At 43.7% G+C, this 23,518-nt stretch overlaps 1 protein-coding gene across 6 annotated transcripts in view; it reads left to right on the plus strand.

The window, feature by feature from the left end:
* Positions 1 to 23,518, plus strand: part of ELMO2 (engulfment and cell motility 2) — a 334,163-nt gene that overhangs the window by 159,759 nt on the left and 150,886 nt on the right. For all 6 annotated transcript variants that reach the window (XM_069243482.1, XM_069243485.1, XM_069243483.1 and 3 more), the window contains 4 exons: positions 4,079 to 4,151; positions 6,781 to 6,831; positions 9,185 to 9,366; positions 10,475 to 10,574. In XM_069243482.1, the coding sequence (XP_069099583.1) occupies positions 4,079 to 4,151; positions 6,781 to 6,831; positions 9,185 to 9,366; positions 10,475 to 10,574 (406 nt within the window). The remainder of the gene's footprint in view (positions 1 to 4,078; positions 4,152 to 6,780; positions 6,832 to 9,184; positions 9,367 to 10,474; positions 10,575 to 23,518) is intronic.

Consider the following 23,518-nt stretch of genomic DNA (forward strand, 5'->3'; position numbering starts at 1 on the left):
CAAAAATGAGGTCAGAATAAGGAAGAGTAAGGCAAATAGTCTGGGGATGACCCTGCAGGGAGGCCATTTTCAACACTAGCCATCAACATAAGTAAATAAAGCTGTAAATACTACGGGTTACTGCGTATAATAGTGGTGACATGTGGTTTTACTATAAATGTTTTGTTTGCCTAATAAAATATGTCCGGGAGTTAACGTCCCCTAACCCAAAAATGTGTGTATTCTTGCCTATTGTGGAAACAGGAGGAGGTTGAGTAGGGCGGATTGCTTGTGTTGGGGACAGAGTCCTCAGGGGTACCGGGCCATATAACTGCTCTAAGAGTGCAGCACTTTGAGTGACCCCACAGAGCAATTCAATAACTGTCACTGCTATGCTCTGCTCCACCAGAGTGCACCTCATTAACTACATCAAAGTGAACACAGATCATTAACCGCCCTCATAAAGTACAACTCATTAACAGCCCCAATAGAAAACATTATATGAATTGCCTCAGCAAACAGGACTCCTGAAATGTCCCCTCTGAGTATAGCTCATTGATGCATCCGTGTGGCTAATTCACTGCTGTACAAGAATCAGAACTCGTCCCACCTTCTTTGTCAGCCACTCTCATTTATGCAGTCTCTGATGCCAGAGGTGGTAATAAACTGAGATAATCTGCCCCACTTAGCGCTTCATGGATGGGAATGTAGGCTGTCTGCTGGCTAATCTATCCTCCCACTAATAAACAGCAAGCTTTTCAAAATGTAGAAATTGAAAAGTGTTATACCGCCAGGTTCTTGGACATCTGCGGAGAAAAAGAAAAGCTACAACAGCGATGACCGCTTTGTTGGTAAGTCTCTCTTGGGGGTTAATGGACTATAATGTTGCATTAGAAAATAACCAGAGCAGATGGGGTGCTAGTAAACTGTGTCTTCCAGACAGTAGTAAGCTGCTTCTTTGAGACTGACAATATCATCTTTCTTTTGCAAGGTTGCACAATCTCTTGTCTTGATTGCAAGATGATTGTGCTGATTTTGTGACTGTTGTTTTCTTAGTACTTCTACACTTGTTTGCTGCTGCGGCAGCTATTTAATGACTGAAGCTGTAGGATCTTTCATCAGTGTCCCCTTAAAATCTAATTTGTCAATTTAAATAAAAGTGGTTGTTTGGCCCTATTTTCTATATTGTTGAGCACCTTTGCTTAAATGTTCAGTGTGTGCCATTCAGAGGGCGTCATTATGCCCCATCACTTAGAAGATTTATCGGATCCCAGTGAAAACTACATCCATTCAATACTCTTTGCCTTGGGCTGGGACTAAAATCTGCCTTGGGAACTGGTCTTCACTCTACATTATCAGCCAGAAGCCCATGTTGTCAAAGGTAAGGTGCACAGGGGCTGCACCCAGTTCCTTAATTTTAGGTCCTTCCACTGACTACAGTTCTTCATAGCCTTACCGTGAAACTGTCCAGGGCACAAAGTTGCCTTCCAGCCTCTCGATGGATTCTTTCCTTAACGGTGGTGAGTGTCTGTGAACCACCACCTGCAAGATGAATGTAACCAAAATTTAAATTCTGGTTATTGGTGAGCTAGGGGACGTTTAATGCAACAGGGTATAGGGCTCCTGCAAAGTATTAATTTCATTTGGGATTTGGAGAATTACCTATCACAGTCGAATGCCAAGTTTGGGCTGAAACGTGTGAAATAAAATATTTTTATCATTATAAAAAGCTCCGGCTGAGTCACTCCCATGGCTTTAAATGAAAAGTGTACTGAAGAGAAATGTTAGATGATTCCGACATCTGGTAAAGAATGAAATTACATCATTGACAAAAAGCATTTCTTCAGACCACATAACCCCTGAACAGTGAGAAAAATACCTAGCCGTTATGTGGCCTTTTTAAAGAAATGGAAAGGTTGATAGCATCAGATAGCTGTAAATCATCCTGAATTTTCTTGAGTAATACCCACATAAACATATTCATGAAACTTGTGGAGCCCTCTAAAGCTCCTTTTTTTTATCCTGGGAGCACAAAGTACACCATGCTTAGCCCTGGCAACTTGACGGTTGCAAAGTTTGGATTCAATGCTTAGCAGGAGAAATATTGCAGGGTTTGTTTAGTTTGAACTCGTTTCCCAGCTAGATTAAAGTTGCCGATTTCTTGTACAGATTTTTCAGAATAATGTGAAGTGTGTTCTGTAGTCCGTAATATCCATCTAAGGTAACTTCGGTTTGAGCCTACAGGTGATTATAGTTTATTGTGATTAATGAAGATTTTGTTTGGTTATTATCTAATTGGTGCTTTTGCCTAGCATCATTAGGTGGTCATTTGGATAACTTTTACACAGGTGGACATTTGCTGAGACAGGCTGGAGGTTGTTTCGTCTTTGAACTTCGCAGGTGGTATTGGAGAGTGCTGTGGTGTTAGGTTACACTGAAGCAGTTGACTGGAATTAAATGGGCCTAAATCTCAGTTTGGCTTTTAGGGCAATTTTTAGGTCTGGCATTAGACAATGTTTTGATTGAAAAAAAATTTATTATAGAAATATTTATAAGCAGAGCCACTTGAATTATGCAGCATAATGCAGCACTTTTTAAATAGTATTATTTCATTATATTGTATTTTTTACTCAGAGTAATCCTGTCTGGGGAAAGATTTCTTCTCATTAGTACCAGTTTGGCTACTAAGTACAGGAATAAGCAACTGAAAGATGAGCAGTTAACGTTTGCAAAGGACCTTCCGCAGCGTGCAAACTCATGTCGCCACACTTTAAACATTTATTTTGTTAAAATCTAAAGATCATGCAGCCGATGATGAATTATTTGGTAAAAGTGGCAGATCCACAATCACACGAAAAACACTGCGGCTGCAGAATCGCATAATTCTAGAGGCCCGGCTTATAAGTGCTTTCAGCCAGCTCATTCATCTATTGCTCTGTTATTGTTCTGTTCCCATTTTTCTTCCGCCCACTACATCATTCATAATGGCGCAGTGGGTCAGCCCGGTTCAGCCATTGGCTAAGGTCACTGTGCGCGAAGGCATTACCCTCTTTCTCAAGGAGCACATCCACATGCAAAGGGATTCCCTTCAGTGTCCTGGACTACTATGACCGTGTGTGCTTTTTGAGACAAAAATATTTTTCCTTTTAGCAATACATGTTTAAGACTGACAAAGCTCAGTGTTATGGGGAGGTGAACCGGCCTAGGTATCACAGAATTTGGCGGGTGCTTGCAGTGTTAGTGGCCAAACGTAACATTGCACGAATTTGGAGTGCTGTCTCTCCCCCCTCGTATAGACGACTGAGAGGCAGATCTGGAATGGTGCCAGCGAGCAGCATGTACTATATACCCCGTAGAGGCTGTCCAAACAAGTGGGGGAAAAGCGTGGAATGGGTGGCGTAGCTGTCAGAGCATGTAAGAAGGAAGGCTTGGTCTGATGACTGTGAGTGCATGTTATTTGTCAATATATCTCCTGTGGGGGGGCCGACCTGTGTATCGCCAGGACTTCGCTGGTTATGAAATGATACTAGTCATATATTTGTTGTAAGAAATGTCTTTAGACCATTATTATGCATTGAATTCCTTCCATTGTGTGCTGCACTGTAGTTGATACACTGTTTAATACAAATATATATATATATTTTTTTAAACTGTCTGACAAGGTCACGTCAGCTTCCCCAAAAATAAAGATTTCCAAAACCCATAGCAAAACTAAACAAGCATTGACAAAGCAAAAGTCTGGAATCCAATGCTAGACCTATTAGGTTTGCCAGTGCCTATTTCTTTGTATTTGTGCTATTTATCCTGGATTAGACAGCTGTACTGTTGCAAAGTAGTTTACACTTTCGGATTCTAATTTGGTGCACACTCTTATTCCAAGTGTTATTATAAAGCAGTTGATTTGCGTAATTGATATAATCATTTTATTGGACTTGTTGCCCTGTTTGCTATTTACTCCTTCACCTCTGATGTCAAATCTTCAGATTTAGGTTATGGGTCATTGTTTGTTAATTTTTTGAAGCAGTGTCATGCCGCCGAAGCTCTTTTGTTTAAATTCCGTGGTTGGCTTAGTCATAACTCTTTCCTTTGTGCCCTACAGATGGTCTTTACCAAACCCCGAATATTATGCCTTCCGCTATGCTGATGGCCCACAGCTGTACATCACTGAGCAAGTGAGTTTAGAACAAACATGATATTTGGAACCATGCGGGCATGATTCTTTGAATTTTTTAAAGTTTGTTTTATTAGAGAAGGAGAATACAGAAATAAGTGAAATACCTATAGTAGTACTCCTGAACAATGGAAATTCTGCCTGACCATTGGTAGTTTAGCCTTGCCTTTTAGCCAATATGCTTCTTCACCGTGTGTATAATTGTAGAGCAGTTGTTTCACATTTACTTGCATGTCTACAGGATTGCGATGTCTTCTATATCATAAATTAATACTAGAATCACACATAACATATAGGGGCAAAAAAACGTAAGGGTGGAGCAGGAAGGGAAGACAGCAGGCCTCAGCACAACCTTCAAAAATCCCATGAAATATGATCTCAACTGTACTTTTCTACAAGTGGCGTGATAAAACATAATTCACTTTTAAATCACTGTTAAATTCTGTTGTTCCCAATGCAGTTAACTACTTTTTTTTTTTTGCAGTTTTAAGGTCATTAACTTCAGCCTCCATACATGTACACCTACTATTACCAACTTGGTCAAATCCTCCTTATCAATCAGAATCTTTCTCTAAAGCTTTAAGTGTGTAATCAACGCTACCATCATACACACCTGCAAACTGTGGCAATCAAATGAATTATAGATAATTCTATAGTAGCCAAGATGCTAACCACACTCTTAGCTTGTCAGCTGTATGATCTTTTGAAGTCTGATCCCTTTCTCAGACTTCCAGTCTGGCTTCAGACTCCAAAGGGGACAGAATTTGCCTTATCAGACATAGGCGAAGAGAAGTCAACAAGGTAAACCACTCTGCAGCGATTCCACTTGATATCTTCGAGCTTTGATAACATTGACTTTTAGGTGCTGATTTATAGAATGGTCTTCCTTAGCAGGCGTAAAAGAGGTACCACGTTGGCAAGGTTCTCACCATTCCTGCATTAAAGCACACATCAGGTGAAATGAGTCCCTTTCTCTCAAGATCTGACAACATCACCAGTGGTGTTTTCCAAGGCTCTCCATTGTTCATTCTTTTCAGTGCTGATGTGGCCCCCTCACTCTCATCCCTGACTTGTTTAAAATTGAATATCACATATGTTGCTGCCACGCAGTTCTATCTAAAGCTAAAAGATGAGCCTGGCAACTTCTCCAACGTGTCACATTGCTTATTCCATGCCCGTAAGAGGATGCAGAGCAATGCTTTTGCCTTAACAACAAAACAGAAATCCTGCTCCTAGGCTCAATGAATCCTGTATATTTTCCTGTACCACAGCCAGGAGACCTGAGCTCCAACTTTACGCTGGTGGATAAGCCCACTAATCTGAGTGAGATCTTTAACTGTGAGCTTTACTTCATTATACACCCCCGATCAATGCAATATCTAATTTGGTATTTCACCAAATACGGCTGATAAAAGCTGTTCTGCAGATGCCTCATTGCTTCAAAAGAATCCCCTTTATCTTCACTGTAGTCATGTCACCCATGACTACTAAAAGAGCCTGTATACTCATTCGGGGTCAGGAACCTTAAGTATTAAAAATTTTGCAGCTCAGGTACTGTTTGACCTGAACCCACAGGACCCCATTTCCCCTCTCTCCAAATTCTACCTCTGGCTTCCAGTAAAGTAATAATAATACACTTCAAAACAGCGTAGTTCAGAAGGCCCTACATGGCTGTACAGGAAACTAACGCACAGTCTTGTTGCTTTCTTAGTGGCCAACCAGAAATGTCAGCTGTACGAACCGAGGCGCGCTGTTGATCTGAGCTTTTTAGATTTAGGAGGATCAGTAGACAATAAGTCCACTTCCAGGGCCCTTCCTACTTGAACTCACTTAAATCTTCATCTAAAATTTGAAATTGACTACCTTAGAATCTTAAAATTCTAAAATGTTATCTCTTTACTTTGGTTTTTGGATGAACCTCTCTACCCCATGATGGCTGTCAGGTGTATCCTATGGACAGCTGTAGCCTGTCTTACAGTTTCCAAGGAGCCCTTAGATTCTTCCTTTCCGTAGCTCCAACATTTCCCGGGACTATATTTGATGGTGAATTTCTCATGTGCTGGCCATTGCTATAGGATAACCACATAGTTTCAGAACTGGTCCCATAATGTTATTCCAATAGCTAGTCTCCGGATTCCTCCCCAACGTTCTCTGAGATTACTGTGTGATGGGTAGTTCTTCTTTACAAAAAACCCAAATGAATTAATAGATTTTGCAAAAAATATTTATTAGTTAGGTTGGCTGTTTGTTTTTTTTTTCTTTCAAGTGTAGGTAAGCTTCATGAACTACTGCTAACATATTTTTAGGCGATGACGAACTAATATATCTGTTATTTATTTATTACATATTTTGGTGGCTGATAGTATGTCCCGCAGGTAATCAGTGGTTCCTCTGGTGAAAGGATACACTGTTTTCATTGCTAATATTAATTTCTTGGAACCTTCCCATTCTCTGTTTTCTATATTATATATCATATTGATCAAATTCTACTCCACCTTGTGTTTTCATTTGCGTCTGTCTTCCCTCTTTTTCTCTGTTATTTCTTCTTCTTCCCCCTTTGCCACACTTAAAAAAATTGAGAGTTAAATGGAGTCTATCTCTGATGGGAATTTTCACCTCTCTCCTTTTAGACCAGAGGAGATATTAAGAATGGAACTATCCTGCGCTTGGCTATCTCCCCGGTGAGTAAAATAACTGATTCTTATTCATAGAACTACAAGTTATGTGGACAGTGTGGCACATATGTGTATCAGCATGAATTAGAGTGCTGCTTTAATGTACTTTACCAAACCACCTGGAAAGTAGGAATCCCAATATCCTATGATTGTCAAGAAATTTTTAAACTGTTAAAAGTATGCAAGATTTGAATATGTCTGAATTGCCCTGAATGCTTTTGTGTGAAAATTGTTACTAAGAATGAAATTGCTAAAACTATCCAGTTACCTAGAATATTCAGTATTTTTTTTCATTACAGTCCGATGGCCACATAGTGGATTTGTGAACCACCATCTTTTATTGATGGTCTGCGCCTTTTTCCTTTGCTATCCATATTGGTGCTTGTCTGTATCTGGTAACCGTTTCAGCCTTTTGTGGCATAGAATTCAGCCGAAGTCATACTCTGGAGCGGGACACCAGTGCCAGCACTGTTTTTCCAACCCTCCTTTCAGGAAGCAAGAAAGAAGGATTTGAAGATATTCTTCTAGTTTTCATTGTTTGAATTTAGGGAGGCAATTATGCACCCAAAAGGGGGAAAACTATTTTGCTGAACTTCATAATTGTTTAGTTTTACCTGCTTTCACATACTCAAGATGCTGAAGAAGTTCTTTAAATGGCTCCTCTGAACCTTCACTAAACAGTGAAACAAGCCCTTGTTACGAGCATGCTGGACTACAGCAATGCACTCTACGCTAGAATCAACGCTCAACTGACCAGAAGACTCCAGACCATAGAAAACCCAGCTACCATTCTCACCCTCATCTTCCCACCCCACCACATGCTCGCTTCACCCTTCACTTCAAACAATTCTACTGGCTCCCAATCCACAAATGAGCATCATTCAGACTCCTCAAGCACATATCCAAATCCCAAATCTTACACAACATTAGCCCAACATGCCTCAAAAACTGTATCAACGTTCATACATCTACCCCTCAGCTGGACTCCTACTCAGCTGGAGTCCCACTTGAATCCCTCCACGCCCCCCCCCCCCCCCCCCCCCCCCCCAGCCACCTCCCATTCTGCACATGCAGAACCAGATCTGGTGGATGTGCCTTCTCCTACCTCGCTTCTAAAGCCTGGAAGACCTGCCACTGCACTTCGGAGCTGCCTCCTCAGGTTTTGACTTCCACATGAAATTGAAAACCTGGCTCTTCACCCAGCCCTGACATTGGCTCAGCCCATACACCTGCTTCTGTGCCAGGATACCCTCACTGGTGAGTTGTGCCCTATACAAATACACATCACCTAGCATAACGCATACCTATGAATCTTTGGTTACTAAGTACACATAACAGCATAATGACTGGATTCCAGGTAATTAGAATAGAGCTGAACGTATCCCAGTGTTTCAAAAGGACTACCACAAGTCCCCACTAAATTATTTTTGAATCTGTAAATATGTATATTGCTTTGGCAGTCTTAGATAAGCAATTGTTGAACAGAATTACAATGAGTGGAAAAATACTTTCATATCTCATCCCTCTGGGAAAGCACAGTCCCAGAATCCCACCTTTTGGCTGCACCAACTCTAAGAAAAACTATTAGAATCATCAAAGTATCGATGAAGACAAATGAGGAGATGAGATATTAGGTAGGGTGCTGCGGAACAGGAAGAGCTGAACTGAGATGACAATCCAAATGGTTCAAAGTTGTTACTGATCTTCCATCTTTACATTAAACCATACACTTCCTTACTTGAATAAGAAGAAATCTTAGTCCAACTCTCTTTTTTTCATAAGTTCTACTCCACATGTGGAACGTCTATTCGTATTTACTTCCATAACCATTGTCTCAAGGTTTGGAAACCTGACTCTGATCCTTTTTGTAATGAAACTCCTCTGTATTCAAAAGTGAGATTCGAACAATCATTTCTTTTTCACACAAGTGGAAGAAAGCTATACTCAGTCTTTCTTCAAAATGCAAAATTACCACTCAGCAAAATTGTTCCTCTCTGTGTTTCCACGACCTTACCTCTACTTTGTCTTTTTGGAGATCACCACTGAAACCAAACCAGAAATTCCTACTTTCAGCATTCTCTCCTGTCTCTCCAAATATGTGAATTGTACTTACTAAAGGTTCACCTCTCCAGTTGACAACAGACGATGGTAAACTACATGTTCTACAATGCTCATTAATCTCCTTTCACAGATAAGTAATCCAATTTGTGAAGGTTTAACAGATTTTTTATTGGTGACACTAACAACTTTGTAGCTAGAGTAATTAAGTCACTTGCATAGTTGGTGAGGCTCTCAGAGAGACTGTCTTTCTCTGCAGACAAGTAGCTTTGTCCTCACTCTATTGTGCATTATTTTCTAGTCCAGGGCATCGCGGCAGCTCCTGGAGAGAATTCAGTCTTCCAGCATGGACTCTCGGCTGGACGGTATGAAGGAGCTGGCCAAACTGTCTGCTGACCCGACGTTTGCCAGCGAGTTCATCAACATGGAGGGAACCAGCGTTCTGACTCGGCTTATGGAGAGTGGCACCAAGCTTCTATCTCAGTGTGTACTTTAGGACTTTCTATATATTCAATGCCTGCTTGTTTAACCAGTATTCGATATGATGAAAGTTCAGGAGTCCCTGGTGATAGCACATGTGCAGATGAATACCCTTGTGTCTTGCGTAAATAATTATGCAAATAGACTACCTTCCTAAATTTAGTTTTTTTTTAAAAACAGTTTTTAAGAGTTTTTCAGGGGAGGTGTGGGTTTTATGACTGTGGCCTAAAGGAAGTCTGTTTTTCTGAAGTTAGTAGTGGACAGGTCTGGGCTACTGATAATGTAAGTAAATCAGATTTTGGATCTGGGGCACTGCAGAAAAGCTATATTGATCTCAAGTTGTAGGAAGATCAGGATGCTGCTCTGAATCTCCTAAGGCCACATTGTGAGGCACCTAAGTGAACAATGGGGCAGACCTAAATCTTGGAGGATTGTACAGGTAGACTGTACGGGGCTGTGAGGGGCAATGACAACAGACAGGAGATTGTTCGAGCAGAGCGCTGGTGCAAGGCCTAGTATTGACGATAGAGCACAATGGGTTCCTTGGTGCATCCAGCCAACAAGCGCTAAATTGAGGCATTAACCTCTCAGTACTGGTGCACAGATAACGACAAGGACAATAATATAGAGAGCTGGAGACCGCTGTAGGACTCTGAAGCAGGAACAGAAATGTGCCCCGAACATTGGAGAGGGTCATATATGCCTGTGGCACAGAAGGAGTGAACACGTGTCTGCCACTGGACACAGGAGAGTGATCCTTTGATGCCATAGAATGCAGGAGAGCTTGACAGATCAGTTCTTCTAATCAAAGTAAATGTTTGGGGTCTTGGCCACATTGGCATACATAAATGAAGACCCCAGCTTGGGGCAGATTGTTTTTTCTGGGGCACACAGTGCGGATTTGGGACCATGAGTATGCTTCCTTGACATCTGTGAGCTTTAAAGTGAGGATACATTTTTTGTTAATTTTTATTTATTTGGCTGAGGAGCTTTGTCGTAGCACAGGTTCCTAAGAGATATTATGGCACTTTGTCCTTGTCCTCCCCTCTCTGTCAGCAGGGCCTCCATTTTCTGTATGGTAGCTTCACACCATAGTGGTATTTTTTTTCAGTTATAGTGAGATGCTCGCCTTCACCCTAACTGCCTTCCTGGAGCTGATGGACCATGGCATCGTCTCCTGGGACATGGTGTCCGTCACCTTCATTAAACAGGTAAGAGGGTGGTGAACTGTCTGGGGCGATTAATTTTAGAACAGTTTCTAATATGTGTGTTGTTGGCAGCTGATGCCATGTTATGCCCTGTTGTTTGGTTCTGAGCTTTGTATTTGCAGAGCTTCTTTGCCAAAACAGCTCCATCATTTGAAAACAAAAATTCAGCAAAAGCGGAAACAATATTCTCTCAAGAAATAACCCAATTTGGTGCTGATTAAACACAGGTACAAGCTGCCTGCAAAACCCTTCAACTAAAAACCCAAATATATTTTCAGGACAAGATTGTAAACTTGTAAGATCAAGTCCTTTAGAGGAAATCTGTGTAGGTTACCATATAGATAAATTACATGTGCTCTCCTAATAGCCACATTCAACACCAAACCTTGAGACAGAAGGATTGTAGGGAATCTAGTTTCAGCAAGATGGATTGAATTTAAAGCTGTTGTGGATGCATGTGGAACTTGACAGATGTCATTATTTGCACTTCTGGACAATGCAGCTAGGTTTTGAGGCAGCTGATGGAGAAGGGGAAGAAACTTGGCCTTGGCCTCTAATTTTATTTATGTACCATGTATTTGCTCTTGAGTTGTTAAGGCTGATACCTCGTTCCATAGGAAATGCCATTGCTGCACCAAACATGGGGGGGAAATGGCCTTTAAAATCCTGCTTTTTCAGTGGGCCAATATCTGTCCATCAAGGCAGCCTCCATGCATATCTTGTTACCTAGACACTGTTGAGGCCTTTCTTGTAGTTAGGAGGCAGACCCTTTCCCATACTTCTACTGATGTCTAATGATTTCCTCAGCCTTATGGAAAGCAACTAGGTCCTACCTCTGGCAGACACCTCAGTGCTGATGTGCAGGGTCCCTTTAAAGCCAGAACTTCCAGTTACTGAGTGAAGGGTAATGGGGACAGTGTTTACCCCACATTGAGGAACAGGCAGCGTGAACCTAATGAAGTGCAAGCATTGTTTAGAAGGAAATGTAAAGTTTGTCTTAAATTTCACCTAAATGGACTGTTCTGAAGGTAGGAATCTCAAGCCTCTCAGGACTGGCCAAGGTAGTTTTGTATAACAGAACCTTGGTGCATTGGTTACCAGTGGACAGCCAACAGCACAGGGACAGGAGATGAGAAGTGGTTTTCTTGCTGTGTGTTTCTTTTTGTTTGGGAAAGGACTGGAGAATCTGCCTTGCTAAGGTCACAACTATGTCTGAAGGGAACACTAAGCAAAGAGGGCCAGCAGGTTGCCATATTCACCATCATCAAAAAAGACCAGCTGCAGGAACTTCTGTCTTTAGCAGCCACTCACATTGTGTCTTAAGTGGACATCCACCATGCTGCCTGCAGGCTCCTCATTGAACATAGGTGTAAAAAGATATACAGTCGCACTTAATCATTCTCCTTTCTTTCTTCCTTCTTCCTTCTTCTTTCTTCTTTCTTTCTTCTTTCTTTCTTTTTTTCTTTCTTTTTCTCTCTCTCTTTCTCTCTCTTTTTCTCTTTTTTCTCTTTCTTTTTCTCTTTTTCTCTCTTTCTCTCTTTCTCTTTTTCTCTTTTTCTCTCTTTCTCTCTCTTTCTCTTTATCTCTCTCTCTAAAAAGGGAGCACCTCCAGTGAACTTGAGGTTTCTGCAGAAAAACGATGAGCAGGACAGAAAAAATGGACAGAGTTTTCCCAGCCATGCAGCAGACCCTCTTTCTGTGTGAAATCCAGGGATAATAAATGGAATGGTGAATTTCCTCAGAGGCTATGAAGTGATATAACACATGGAAGCCATAACCATGCACTCCAACATTGACTTTCTCATAGTGTGCACTGGGAAAAGGGTTGATGATGATAGATTGTCCTGCCCTAAGTGTGAGAGTATGTTGGGTACTACCAGATCAGAAGGTTATTTTCTTGCCTAGCACAAGAAAACTGGGAAATGGTATCTGACAGAACAGAGACACTGGATTTGTGTTATGGACTGGCACAACAGACTCGTATTGAAAGAAGAGAGGTGCAGTGAGAGAGTTATGAACTGGCAGTTCAGAGAGTGACACTGAGTGTTTGTTACTGGCCTGACAGAGGGACAGGCTGAACTGGTTCCTGGCACAGAGACAGCTGGTTGCCTTCCAGCCACCTCTCCCTGAGCCGCAGCCTCTACAGACTTGCAACTGAAATGTGGAGCCCCTTCTTCATTCTTTGTGCGAGCTTGGCAGCAGCCCTTGTCTTGGCAGGCTGCACAGAGGAAGCTATTTAGCATGCTCAGAAAGCTTCCTCTTAAAACATGTCAGTCTCTCCTAATTGTCTTTCATGCATGGCCGGACTCTCCTCTCTCTCGTTCTTCTCCTGACCATGTCTTCCTTCGTACCTCCCTTGCTTGATTTGTTTCTTATGTTTTGGTATCTATCAGCACTTTTCCCCTTTACTGATGGCATAATTTAAGCCAGGAAGCAGGTTTGGTTCTGAATGGATGGTTGTGTTCAGTTGTGGGTAGTGAACCATTGCTTGATGTGTGAGTAGAGGTTAATAAGGCAAGGTTGAATGAGTAGCAGCTCAAGAGATGGTCAGTGGACCGAGGCGCTGAGATTACCATTGTTTGACGTTGTGCTGTTTAACATTTGCCTTGAAACATTGCTGTTGCACTAAATCAATTGCACAGTTGGTATTTCTGGGAGCCTTTTTCCCTCAATTCTAGGTTCGGCATTTGTATTCTGTGGAAACATAGGCCTAGGGACCATTGTTAAACCGAGGCAGAATACAACAATAGCAGCCTCTTCTATCCCCCTTTTTGTTAGATCATAACCCTTGATCTTCCTTCTTATTGTTTATATCTTTTTTTTTTTTTTTTTTTAACTACCTCACATTCCGCCCTCTATCCCTCTTCTCCCACTCCCATTCACTCAATTTAAATAGTTCCATTCCCCATTAGGGCTCCTGCAATCTTCTAGAGAAGCTCCTTCTTCATTCTTAGACACCACAAACCCCTGGCACTTAACATTTCCTCTTCCCTCTGTATTTTTTGTGCAGTGGTTTTCCTTTTATCTCATTGTACGCTTTTCTTCCTTGCCTTTTTTACTTGCTTTTCTCATATTCTACACCTCTCTCATGTAATTTCGTTATCAGTTTACAATAACATTGCATTACTTAGAATAATGTAGTATTGCCACTTTGATGTATCATGCTTGCGATGCTGTATCCTCCTTCATTAGGTATCTATTGCTTTTCTTGATTTACATTTAACATTTTATGTTTTGAATACGTTATTGCACCTCAAAAATAGTTCATTAACGAACACTGGAAATCAAAGTTCCTCTTTTTATGATACTGTCATTGTAGGAAGCTGGCTCTGTATATACTATATCAAAATGAGATATTGTGTGCACAGAGCCCAGGGGTTCCCCAGAGGCTTAACAGAGGCTAAAGTAAATAATACTAATGCCCTCTTTTGTGGTAGTGTAGTCGATCAGTTGGACTTATCAGAAGGTAGTGCAAAGCATTTGTTGTACACACACAGGCAATAAAGGAAACACACACTCAGGGGGTTATTCTAACTTTGGAGGAGGTGTTAATCCGTCCCAAAAGTGACAGAAAAGTGACGGATTTACCACCAGCCGTATTACGAGTCCATTATATCCTATGGAACTCGTAATACGGCTGGTGGTATATCCGTCACTTTACCGTCACTTTTGGGACGGATTAACACTCCTCCAAAGTTAGAATAACCCCCTCAGTGACTAACGGGGGCCCGGTGCAGGGTGCAAACACAGCATCAAGCTCCCAGTGCTTTTCAATAGGGGGACCCCATGGGGTCACAAAGATGCGGCAGGCTAAATCCAGGGGGGTTGATTCCAGAAAACCACAGGCTGGACAAGGAGGATGGCCGTCTGCTCAACGTTGCTGGTCCAGTGGTCGGATTCCCAGAGGCCAATGGGCTGCGGATGCAGGGCTACCTTTAGACGTTGGGGATCTTCATCTGGTTCTCTCGCAGTCAGGAGGGTCTTGTGGATTTAGGCTGCAGGAGTCGTGTTGGCCAGGAGGCGTCAATCCAGGGTGGATACAAAGTTAAAATCACCTGGGCAACTGCTCCGGACCGTGGGCCACAGTGAAACGGGCGGTGGGCATCAGGTGCAGAGTGGGCAGGATTAGCTGATCTGGGGCAGTTCTAGATTGCTTTGCTGGAGTTTCGTTCTGGAAAGGACCGCTGTCCACAGGAGATCTTGGTCCTCTGGTGTGCAGGAAGTCCTCTTGAGGCTTTTAAGATGTTGCTGGTCCTGCAGCTGGTGGCCTTTTTATAGCAGGGCTTCAGAAGCTGGAGACAGGCCTTTAGGGCTGGGGCCAGGTCAGTTGGTGTCTTCAGTCTTTTCTGCTGGGGGTCAGCTTAACAGTCCTTCTTTCTTCTTGAGGTCTCCAGGAATCTGACACGCTAGGTTCAGGGGAGCCCTTAAATCCTGAATTTAGGTCCGTTACCTGGGTCAGAGGGCAGTAGCAAATGGCTGCTGTACCTGAGGGTGACTACTCCCTTCCGATACCCACTCCCTTTGGGGAGGGGGACACAGACTTAACCCTATTGGTCCCTGTCCTCTAAACCAAGATGGAGGATTTTGTACGGGGGGTCACTTCAGCTCTGGACACCTTAGGGGTGGTCCTAGCTGAAGTGGTAACTCCTTGTTTTTCCTAATTTTCCCACCGGGCTTGCCACCAAAAGTGGGGCTTTGTTCAGGGGGCTGGCAGCTCCACTAGCTGAAGTGCCCTGGGGCACTGTAACAAGAGGCCTGAGCCTTTGAGGTGCACCACCAGGCGTTACAGTTCTTGCAGGGGGGAGTGTGAAGCACCTCCACCCAGTGCAGGCTTTGTTTCTGGCCATAGAGAGCACAAAGACTTTCACCCCATGTGGTCAATAACTCGTCTGGAAGTGGTAGGCTGGCACAGATCGGTCAGTCCTGCACTAGAAGTTTGGCTAAAATATAGGGGGCATCTCTAAGATGCCCTCTGGGTGCATTTTTCAGTAAATCCAACACTAGCATCAGTGTGGGTTTATTGTGCTGAGAGGTTTGATACCAAACATCCCAAACTTAAGTGGAGCCATCATGGAGCTGTGGAGTTCGTAATGACAAACTCCCACCCTATGTACTTTATATGGCCACACTGCACTTACAGTGTCTAAGAATGGACATGCAGCTATGCCCTCACCTGTGGTATAGTGCGCCCTGCCTTAGGGCTGTAAGGCCTGCTAGAGGCGTGACTTACCTATGCCACAGGCAGTGGTTTGTGGGCATGGCTCCCCGAGAGGGGTGCCATGTCGGCTTTGTCTTTTTCTCCCCACCAACACACACAAGTTGCAATACCAGTGTGCATATGCTCGGTGAAGATTCCCACAGGGTGGCATTATAAGTGCTGCAGCCCTTGGGGACCTTCCCTGGCCACGGGATCCTTGGTACCATGGGAACCTTTTACAAGGTACTTAACTGTGTGCCAGGGGTGTGCCCATTTTGTGGGAACAATGGTACAGTTTTTGGGAGAGAACACTGGTGCTGGGCCCAGGTTAGTAGGATACCAGCACACACTCAGTCAAGTCAGCACCACTATCAGGCAAAAAGTGTGGGGGGAGGGGGTTACCATGCCAAAAAGGGGCACTTTCCTACACAGCCCACTCCCAAGCAAAAGAGAATGAGACTAACCTTTCCCAAGAGAGTGTTCATTGTCCAAGTGGAAGAACCTGGAAAGGCTTCTGCATTGGCATGGGCAGTCCCAGGTCTGTGTTCCTTCCACTGAAAACTCCATGTCCTGTAGGGAGATGGCCCACCTCAAAAGTTTAGGGTTCTCACCTTTCATTTGCATCAGCCATCTGAGAGGGGTGTGGTCAGTTTGAACAATAAAGTGAGTACCAAACAAGTATGGTCTCTGCTTTTTCAGTGACCAAACCACAGCAAAGGCCTCCCTCTCAATGGCACTTCAACGCTGCTCCCTGGGGAGTAACCTCCTGCTAATAAAAGCAACAGGCTGGTCATGGCCATCATCATCGGTTTGGTACAGTACTGCTCCTATCTGATGTTCAGCGGCATCTGTCTACAAAGTGAACTGCTTAGAATAATGTGGAGCTGTAAGAACTGGTGTGGAGCACATGGCCTCCTTCAGGGTGTCAAAGGCCTTTTGACAGCCAATAGTCCAGTTTACTTTTTAGGGCATTTTCTTTGAGGTCAGTTCTGTGAGGGGGATCACAATGAACACATATGCCTTCACAAACCTCCTATAGTAACCAGTCGTCAAGGAATGCCCTGATTGTATCTGGGTCTTTGGAGCTTCCAGGTCCAGACGTTTCTGGATCTTGGGCTGTAAAGGTTGCACTTGACCTCCACCTACAGGGTGGCCCAGGTATACAACAGTGCCTTGCCCTATCTGGCGCTTTGATGCCTTACTAGTGAAGCCTGCTGATTGCAAGGCCTGCAAATCCTTCTACCAGGAGGAGCGGAAAACAGCAATATCATCTAGACATGCTGCACAAAAGGACTCCAAGCCAGCAAGAACTTGATTCACCAACCTTTGGAAGGTGGCAGGGGCATTTTTAAAGCAAAGGGCATAACAGTAAACTGATAAAGCCCATCAGGTGTAGAGAATGCGGTCTTCTCTTTTGCTCCAGGTGCCATCCTAATTGACCAGTACGCTGCAGTTAAGCCAAAGGTACTAAGGAATTTGGCTGCACCTAATTTGTCTTTGTTTGCCTGCTCTTAGTATAGGGTGAGCATCTGTCTTGGTGACAGAGTTGAGACCTCTGTAGTCCACACAAAACCTCCTCTCTCTCTTCCCATCCTTGGAATTAGGTTTGAGTACCAAGACCTTTGGGCAAGCCCAGGGATTGTCAGAGGGTTAATAACCCCTAAATCCAGCATCTTGTGGGCTTCCACTTTGATGCTCTCTTTGATTTGGTCAGATTGTCTATAGATTTTTGTTTTGACAGGTAAACTGTCTCCTGTGTCCACATCATGGGTATACCGGTGGGTCTGTCCAGGGGTCAAAGAGAAGAGCCTAGCAAACTGCTGTAGGGCTTGCATGCAGTCAGCTTGCTGTTGGGCAGTGAGCCGGTGAGGGTGTCTGAGTAAACAACTCCATTGACTGACCCATCTTTAGGGTCATGAGAGCGGAGGTCAGGGAGAGGTTCACGCTCTTCTTCCTGCTCATCACCAGTAACCATCAGCATCTGCCCTGCCCTGAGTGTGAGGTGGTTTATATGGATCACCCTTTTGGGTGTCCTGCTAGTGCCAAGGTCTATCAAATAGGTGACCTTGCTCTTTTCTAGGATAGGGTAAAGGCCACTCAATCTATCCTGGAGTGCACTGGGAGCCACAGGCTCCAGAAACCATTCCTTCTGCCCTGGTTTAAACTCTAAGTGTTCAGCCTTTTAGTCATTCCACTGCTTCTGGAGCTGTTGGCTGGCCCCAAGGTTTTTGGATGCCTTTTCAATGTACTCAGCTGCCCTTGAGCAGAGGCCAAGCACCTATTCCACCACATCTTGTTTAGACTCCTGGAGGGGTCTCTCCCAGCCTTCTTTTACACGTGCAAGTGGTCCCCTTATAGGGTGGCCAAACAGCTGTTCAGAAAGGAAAACCCTACTCCCTTCTGAGGCACCGCTCTGTAGGCTCAAAGGAAGCATGGCAAGAGAACATTCCATCTCCTTTTGAGTTTTCCCAGCAAGTCCATTGGTTTGTGGATGGTATGGTGACGTGTGGTGAATTTTTAAGTCACCCCACACTCATTCTACGTGTGTTTAGGTAAGCTGACATGAAGTTTATGCCTTTGTACCTCTGTCAGAAACCACCTTCTTAGGCAACCCTACTCTGGTAAAGATACTATTCAGGCCTTGGATACTGCAGGAGCCGTAGTTACCTATGGGGGATTGCTTCAGGATATCTGGTAGCATGATCCACTACTATCAGTATGTATTGGTTTCCTGAGGCTGTGGGTGGCTCAAGTGGACCCACAAAGTCCACACCAACACTTTCATAGGAACCACCACCACAGAAAGTGGAATGCGGGGGGCCTTTGAGTTGCTACCTACCTTACCACTAGCCTGGCAGGTGACACGGGAATTACAAACCTTCTTCACCTTCTGGGACATATTGAGCCAGTAGAAATGGCTGACAGGCCTACTCCAAGTTTCTTCTGTCCTAGATGCCAACTAGGGGGATGTCATAGGTCAAAGTTAGGATAAACTCCCTAAACTGCTGATGCAATACCACTCCTGGTTGCACCATGTTTGGGGTCTCTGGCCTCAGTGTATAGGAGCCCCTCTTCCCAAATATACCCTGTAGGAGCCACTCACATCTCGATACTCCTGTGCAGCTGCTTGGTGCCTCAGGCCTTCAAAAGTGGGACAGGCCTTCTGTCCCTGGCACAGCTGTTTCCTTGAGGGCCCCCCTGGGCCCAAAAGCTCTACCAGCTCCATGGACTCCCTCAGAGGACAAGACTCCTTCATGAGAAGATAGGATTTGTTTCTTTCGCTGCTCAGAAGCAGGTCCCCCAGTCTTCTTGCTTTTTCTCTTGGAAGGTTGGGCCATTATTCCAGGCTCCAACATTTCGTTTTCACTCTGTGCTCGACTTTGTGCTCTTGCTTTTACTTATGCCAGTTCAGGGATTCCCAGCATGGCTGCATTGATTTTGAGTTCTAACTCAGCCAAAGCTGAGGACTCCAGATCATTCCCTAGCAAGCATTCCACTGGGATTGCAGAAGAGACCACTACCTGTTTCAGGCCAGTATCCCCTCCCCATTCTAAGGTCACCATAGCCATGGGATCGACCTTAGTTGCATTGTCAGCATTGGTAACTGGATAAGTTTGTTCAGCCAAATACTGTCCTGGGGGAAACCAGTTCTTCTGTCACCATGGTGACACTGGCACCCCATCCCACAGGTCTCCTACTTTTATCCCATTAATCAAGGGATACTGTCTGTATTTTTGCATATTAGGGATCCAGACAGCAAGAGTGGCAACATCTACCCGACCCACAGAGACTAAAGTAACTTCAGTGTGAACCCTGATTTGCTCTGGGCACCCTGTTGATCCTACCTCAAGACTGACTATACCAGTACTAACAGGAGTAGTGCTAAGAGGATTCTTTTTGGGACAAGCCAAGTCTCCAGTTTGCTTTTCATGCTGTTTACAGTTGAAACACCAGGCCTTTTTGGGATCAACGTTTTTACCCTTGTACTCATGTGAAGATTGTGAAGAGGATCTGGCACCCACCCTCCTGTGCATGTTTTTGGGGCCCTTGTGAAGATTCTTTATTTTTATCCTTAGGTGTCTCACCACTCTTTCCCTGGGGAGGCTTCGTAACCCATGGAAGTCTTGGTCACCCTAGCCTTGACCCAATGGTCTGCCTTCTTTCTCAATTTTTGGGGAGAAATTGGACCTAGGTCTACCAGATATTGATGCAGCTTGTCATCAAAGCAGTTACTTAAAAGATGTTCTTTCATAAACAAATTATAAAGCCCATCATAGTCATACACTCCACTGCCAGTTATCCAACCATTGAATGTTTTCACTAAGTAGTCTACAAAATCAACCCAGGACTAGCTTGAGGTTTTGTGAGCCCCCTGAACCTAATTCTGTACTCCTTAGTGGTGAATCGAAGGCCCTCAATCAGGATAGCCTTCATGCGGTCATAGGATTCAGTATCTGCACCAGTGATTATGAGGAGCCTATCCCTACACTTACCAGTGAACAGTTCCCAAAGGAGATCTCCCATATGAGATTTGTTTAGTTTTCTGGTTGCACAAGCTCTCTCAAAAGCTGTGAACGATTTTGTGATGTCATAACCTTCTTCACATTTAAAAACAATCCCTGTGGGAATTTTAGGCCATCAGAATGCTCTCTGACCCTTTTTAGATTGCTGTCACCATTAATGGGTGCTAAGCCCATTTCGGCTCCCTCTCTTTCTGTAGCTAGGAGCTGTTGCTCCAGGGCTAATCTTTTGGCCATCCTTGCTGAAAGGAGGTCCTCTTCATTGAGGCTGCCGTCAATGTTCTCAGAGGAACTGGACTCCCCTGTGGAAGATCCAGGTCCTGTGAGCACTATCCTTGGAGATAGGAGCCTTGGGGCTCTGATCTTCCTAGTTAGGTGAGGAGGGGGGAGTTCATCCAAAAAGTGTGTGGGATGGGGGGTAATCATGCCAAAAAGGGGCACTTTCCTATAGTCATGCATACGTTTGTGGATCATCTCCACATAGAACAAGACTGCAGGGAGATGAACCACTCAGACCTGATGCAAAGGCATACACATCCCTAAATCCTACATATCAATTTCATGGCTATCAGCTATCATAACCTTTTATAGTTTGCCTTACAAAATGACCCTATTAAATTGGTACCGTCAAACCCAGCGATGTAGGATTCTCAATCTTCACAATGACACACATTTAGTTTACTCTCATAATGATTAAACACTGGTTGGCAGGCAAAATTAAACTAACCTGGCTATAACAAAGCACTTCTTTGTTCAAAATTAATGGTTGTAGCTCAGAATGATTTTGATATTTTACATTATTTTATACAAACATATGTTCCAATAACTTTGAGGAGTGAGAGAAGTGTACAGGTAATGCATTTTTTGTTCCTTCCAAATACAGAGGGCGTTTTCCTAAGGTCTTCAACATCAGGAATGATGGGTGTATAATCTGCTAAACTCCAGTGTACAATGGATTCTTGTTTCAGTTTATTCTTAAAATTACAACTGATGATTACAATGTGTGTGTCCATTGTTTAAGATCTAGTTTTGCATTTTTTACTCAGTGGGGTTTAGAAAAGTTAGCCAGAGTCAAGAACAACAGTTTTTGTCAGGTTTTTGTCCACCTCAAGGAAGCAAAAAAGAAAGAACCTTTTAGTGTATCTTCAGCGTGAATCCCTAGGGCCTCTTTATTAGTGCATTGTTAATTCCCCTGGGGTAGCTAACAGGAGATTCTAGTACCATTGAAATTACAAGCCCTGAAGGAACATTGTGGGTCTGGTGTGTGTGTTCTTTTGTTTTTTAACCTGGACACGAGCTGCTGTGATCCAGGGGAAAATCTTTTCTAAAAGGGGAAATACTGGGATAGTGGTGCTGCTTTCCTAATTACCACCCTAATTTCCCTTTACTTGGAACTCTTAGGGACCAACTCGTGAGCCTGTGGTTTCTCACTAACGTCTAGGAGGATCACAGGCCTCTTTGTGGCCATCTCATAATGGACTCCTTAGGCTCTATTTCATGGATGAACTCTTCAGAGTCAACCTAGCGGCGTTCTGTAAACATCTATAGCTTCTTGTCAGTGTAAGACTAGCTGTTGTGTAACCACATATGGAATCTCTGGGACATCTTTCAAGTCCAAACTTGCTTTACATTCCTTCGTGATACAATGGTTGTGATGTGCATAAGAATATATAACAGCCTTTTTCTTCATGAGCGTGAAAAGGGTAGCCTGCTCTGATCCTCACTCCTGGATGGCATTTGACCTTTGGAAGGCATTCCTACACTATTACATCTTCAATACTGTTACTTATCTTGTGACAGATAGTAATTGCAGACTCTTTTGTACTATTATTAAGGGATTTTGTTAGCTGGAAACACTCAGTGCATCTTCAGCTCCTGGAATCTTCCTCAAATCAGCTTCTGTTGTGAGATGCAGCGCTAAATGCCAAGTGCTCTCAAGTTACAATACAATACAGTGTATGCACTCAGGATGAGTAGGGCATATGTAGCAATAGTTGTCTTTTAGGGTTTTGTTTAGGCCTTGATGCCTCAAGTAAACACTTTTTTTTTGTCATAGGTATAGGTTTTTAAGTGTATTGCTCCTAAATCATGTAATCCAGTAGCCCAAATGACTACCAGAGGAATATTTGCCACCTATCCTTGCATTATTATAATTTAAGTAATGGTTCCTAACGAACTGTCATTCATATGTGTTTGAAATATTGACTGGAGCATAGTGAGGTCACCAGGTTACAGTACCAGAGTATGGACCTCATACCTTCCTAACAGATGCTTGAGTGTAATCCCCTTAATTCTTTATGCATGGTATCTAGTGATGCATTCTTTGCCTGATTTGCAAATGTTCTTTTAAACATATTTTTATTATTGTTGATTCAAAATTATGGCATTGAAATAGAGCAGGGCGACCATGTGTTCAGCACATCAGTCAATGGAATACAAAATGCTCGAGGAATCAACTGCATATTATTAGCATTACAGTAGGAAAAGCTGCAACATATACATGAGCATCTCACATTAAGGGAAACAGCAGCTCAACTAGGACCAGCCAAGGGAATAGGATGGGTGGGACACAGAGGATAATCTGCCCGTGGGCGATGGGGGCAGGGACTCAGCCGTATTACCATCCCCCCACCCATCACAGCCAATCCCCGAAGCCCGTAACATGTAGGGCTCATTTCTTCTCGAACTCTGATCCAGCTCTCGAATCAGGGCATCTCCAGTTTGAGTCCAGGTGAGGGGTGGGTTCCAGCGGATCAACCTCTGGCAGACTATTCATCATATTTGCCCATATTTCTACATCCCACACGCACTGTCCTCTGTGTATACCTCTCGCAAATTAATCTCTTCAGATGTGCTCCATTCTTGCATAACAGCTGGCCATCTACCACCCGTCGGAGCTGTAGATTGCATCCAGTGTATAATCACCCTTCGCTTAGCCAACACCAGACCCAGCAATGCAAATCTTCGGTGGATTAGAGTCCCACGTTTAGGCATCAGGAGCACTCCAAGCAAACAATGTTCCATGAACGTCTCTACTGGCACCTGTCTGACTCCACGTAATGCCCTCAGGACTCCCTCTCAGAACTCTTGTAAGGTTCTGCAGTATCATGAGATACGAAGAAAGATCGCTGGTGCCGCCCCACAGCATGGGCAGCCTGTTGACTGAGCTCTGTTGATCCTGTGTAAATGCAGATGGGTCAGTTAGGCTTGGTGTAGGTAATACAAGTGTG

This window comes from Pleurodeles waltl, chromosome 7 (genome assembly GCF_031143425.1).
Source record: "Pleurodeles waltl isolate 20211129_DDA chromosome 7, aPleWal1.hap1.20221129, whole genome shotgun sequence".
Taxonomy (NCBI): domain Eukaryota; kingdom Metazoa; phylum Chordata; class Amphibia; order Caudata; family Salamandridae; genus Pleurodeles; species Pleurodeles waltl.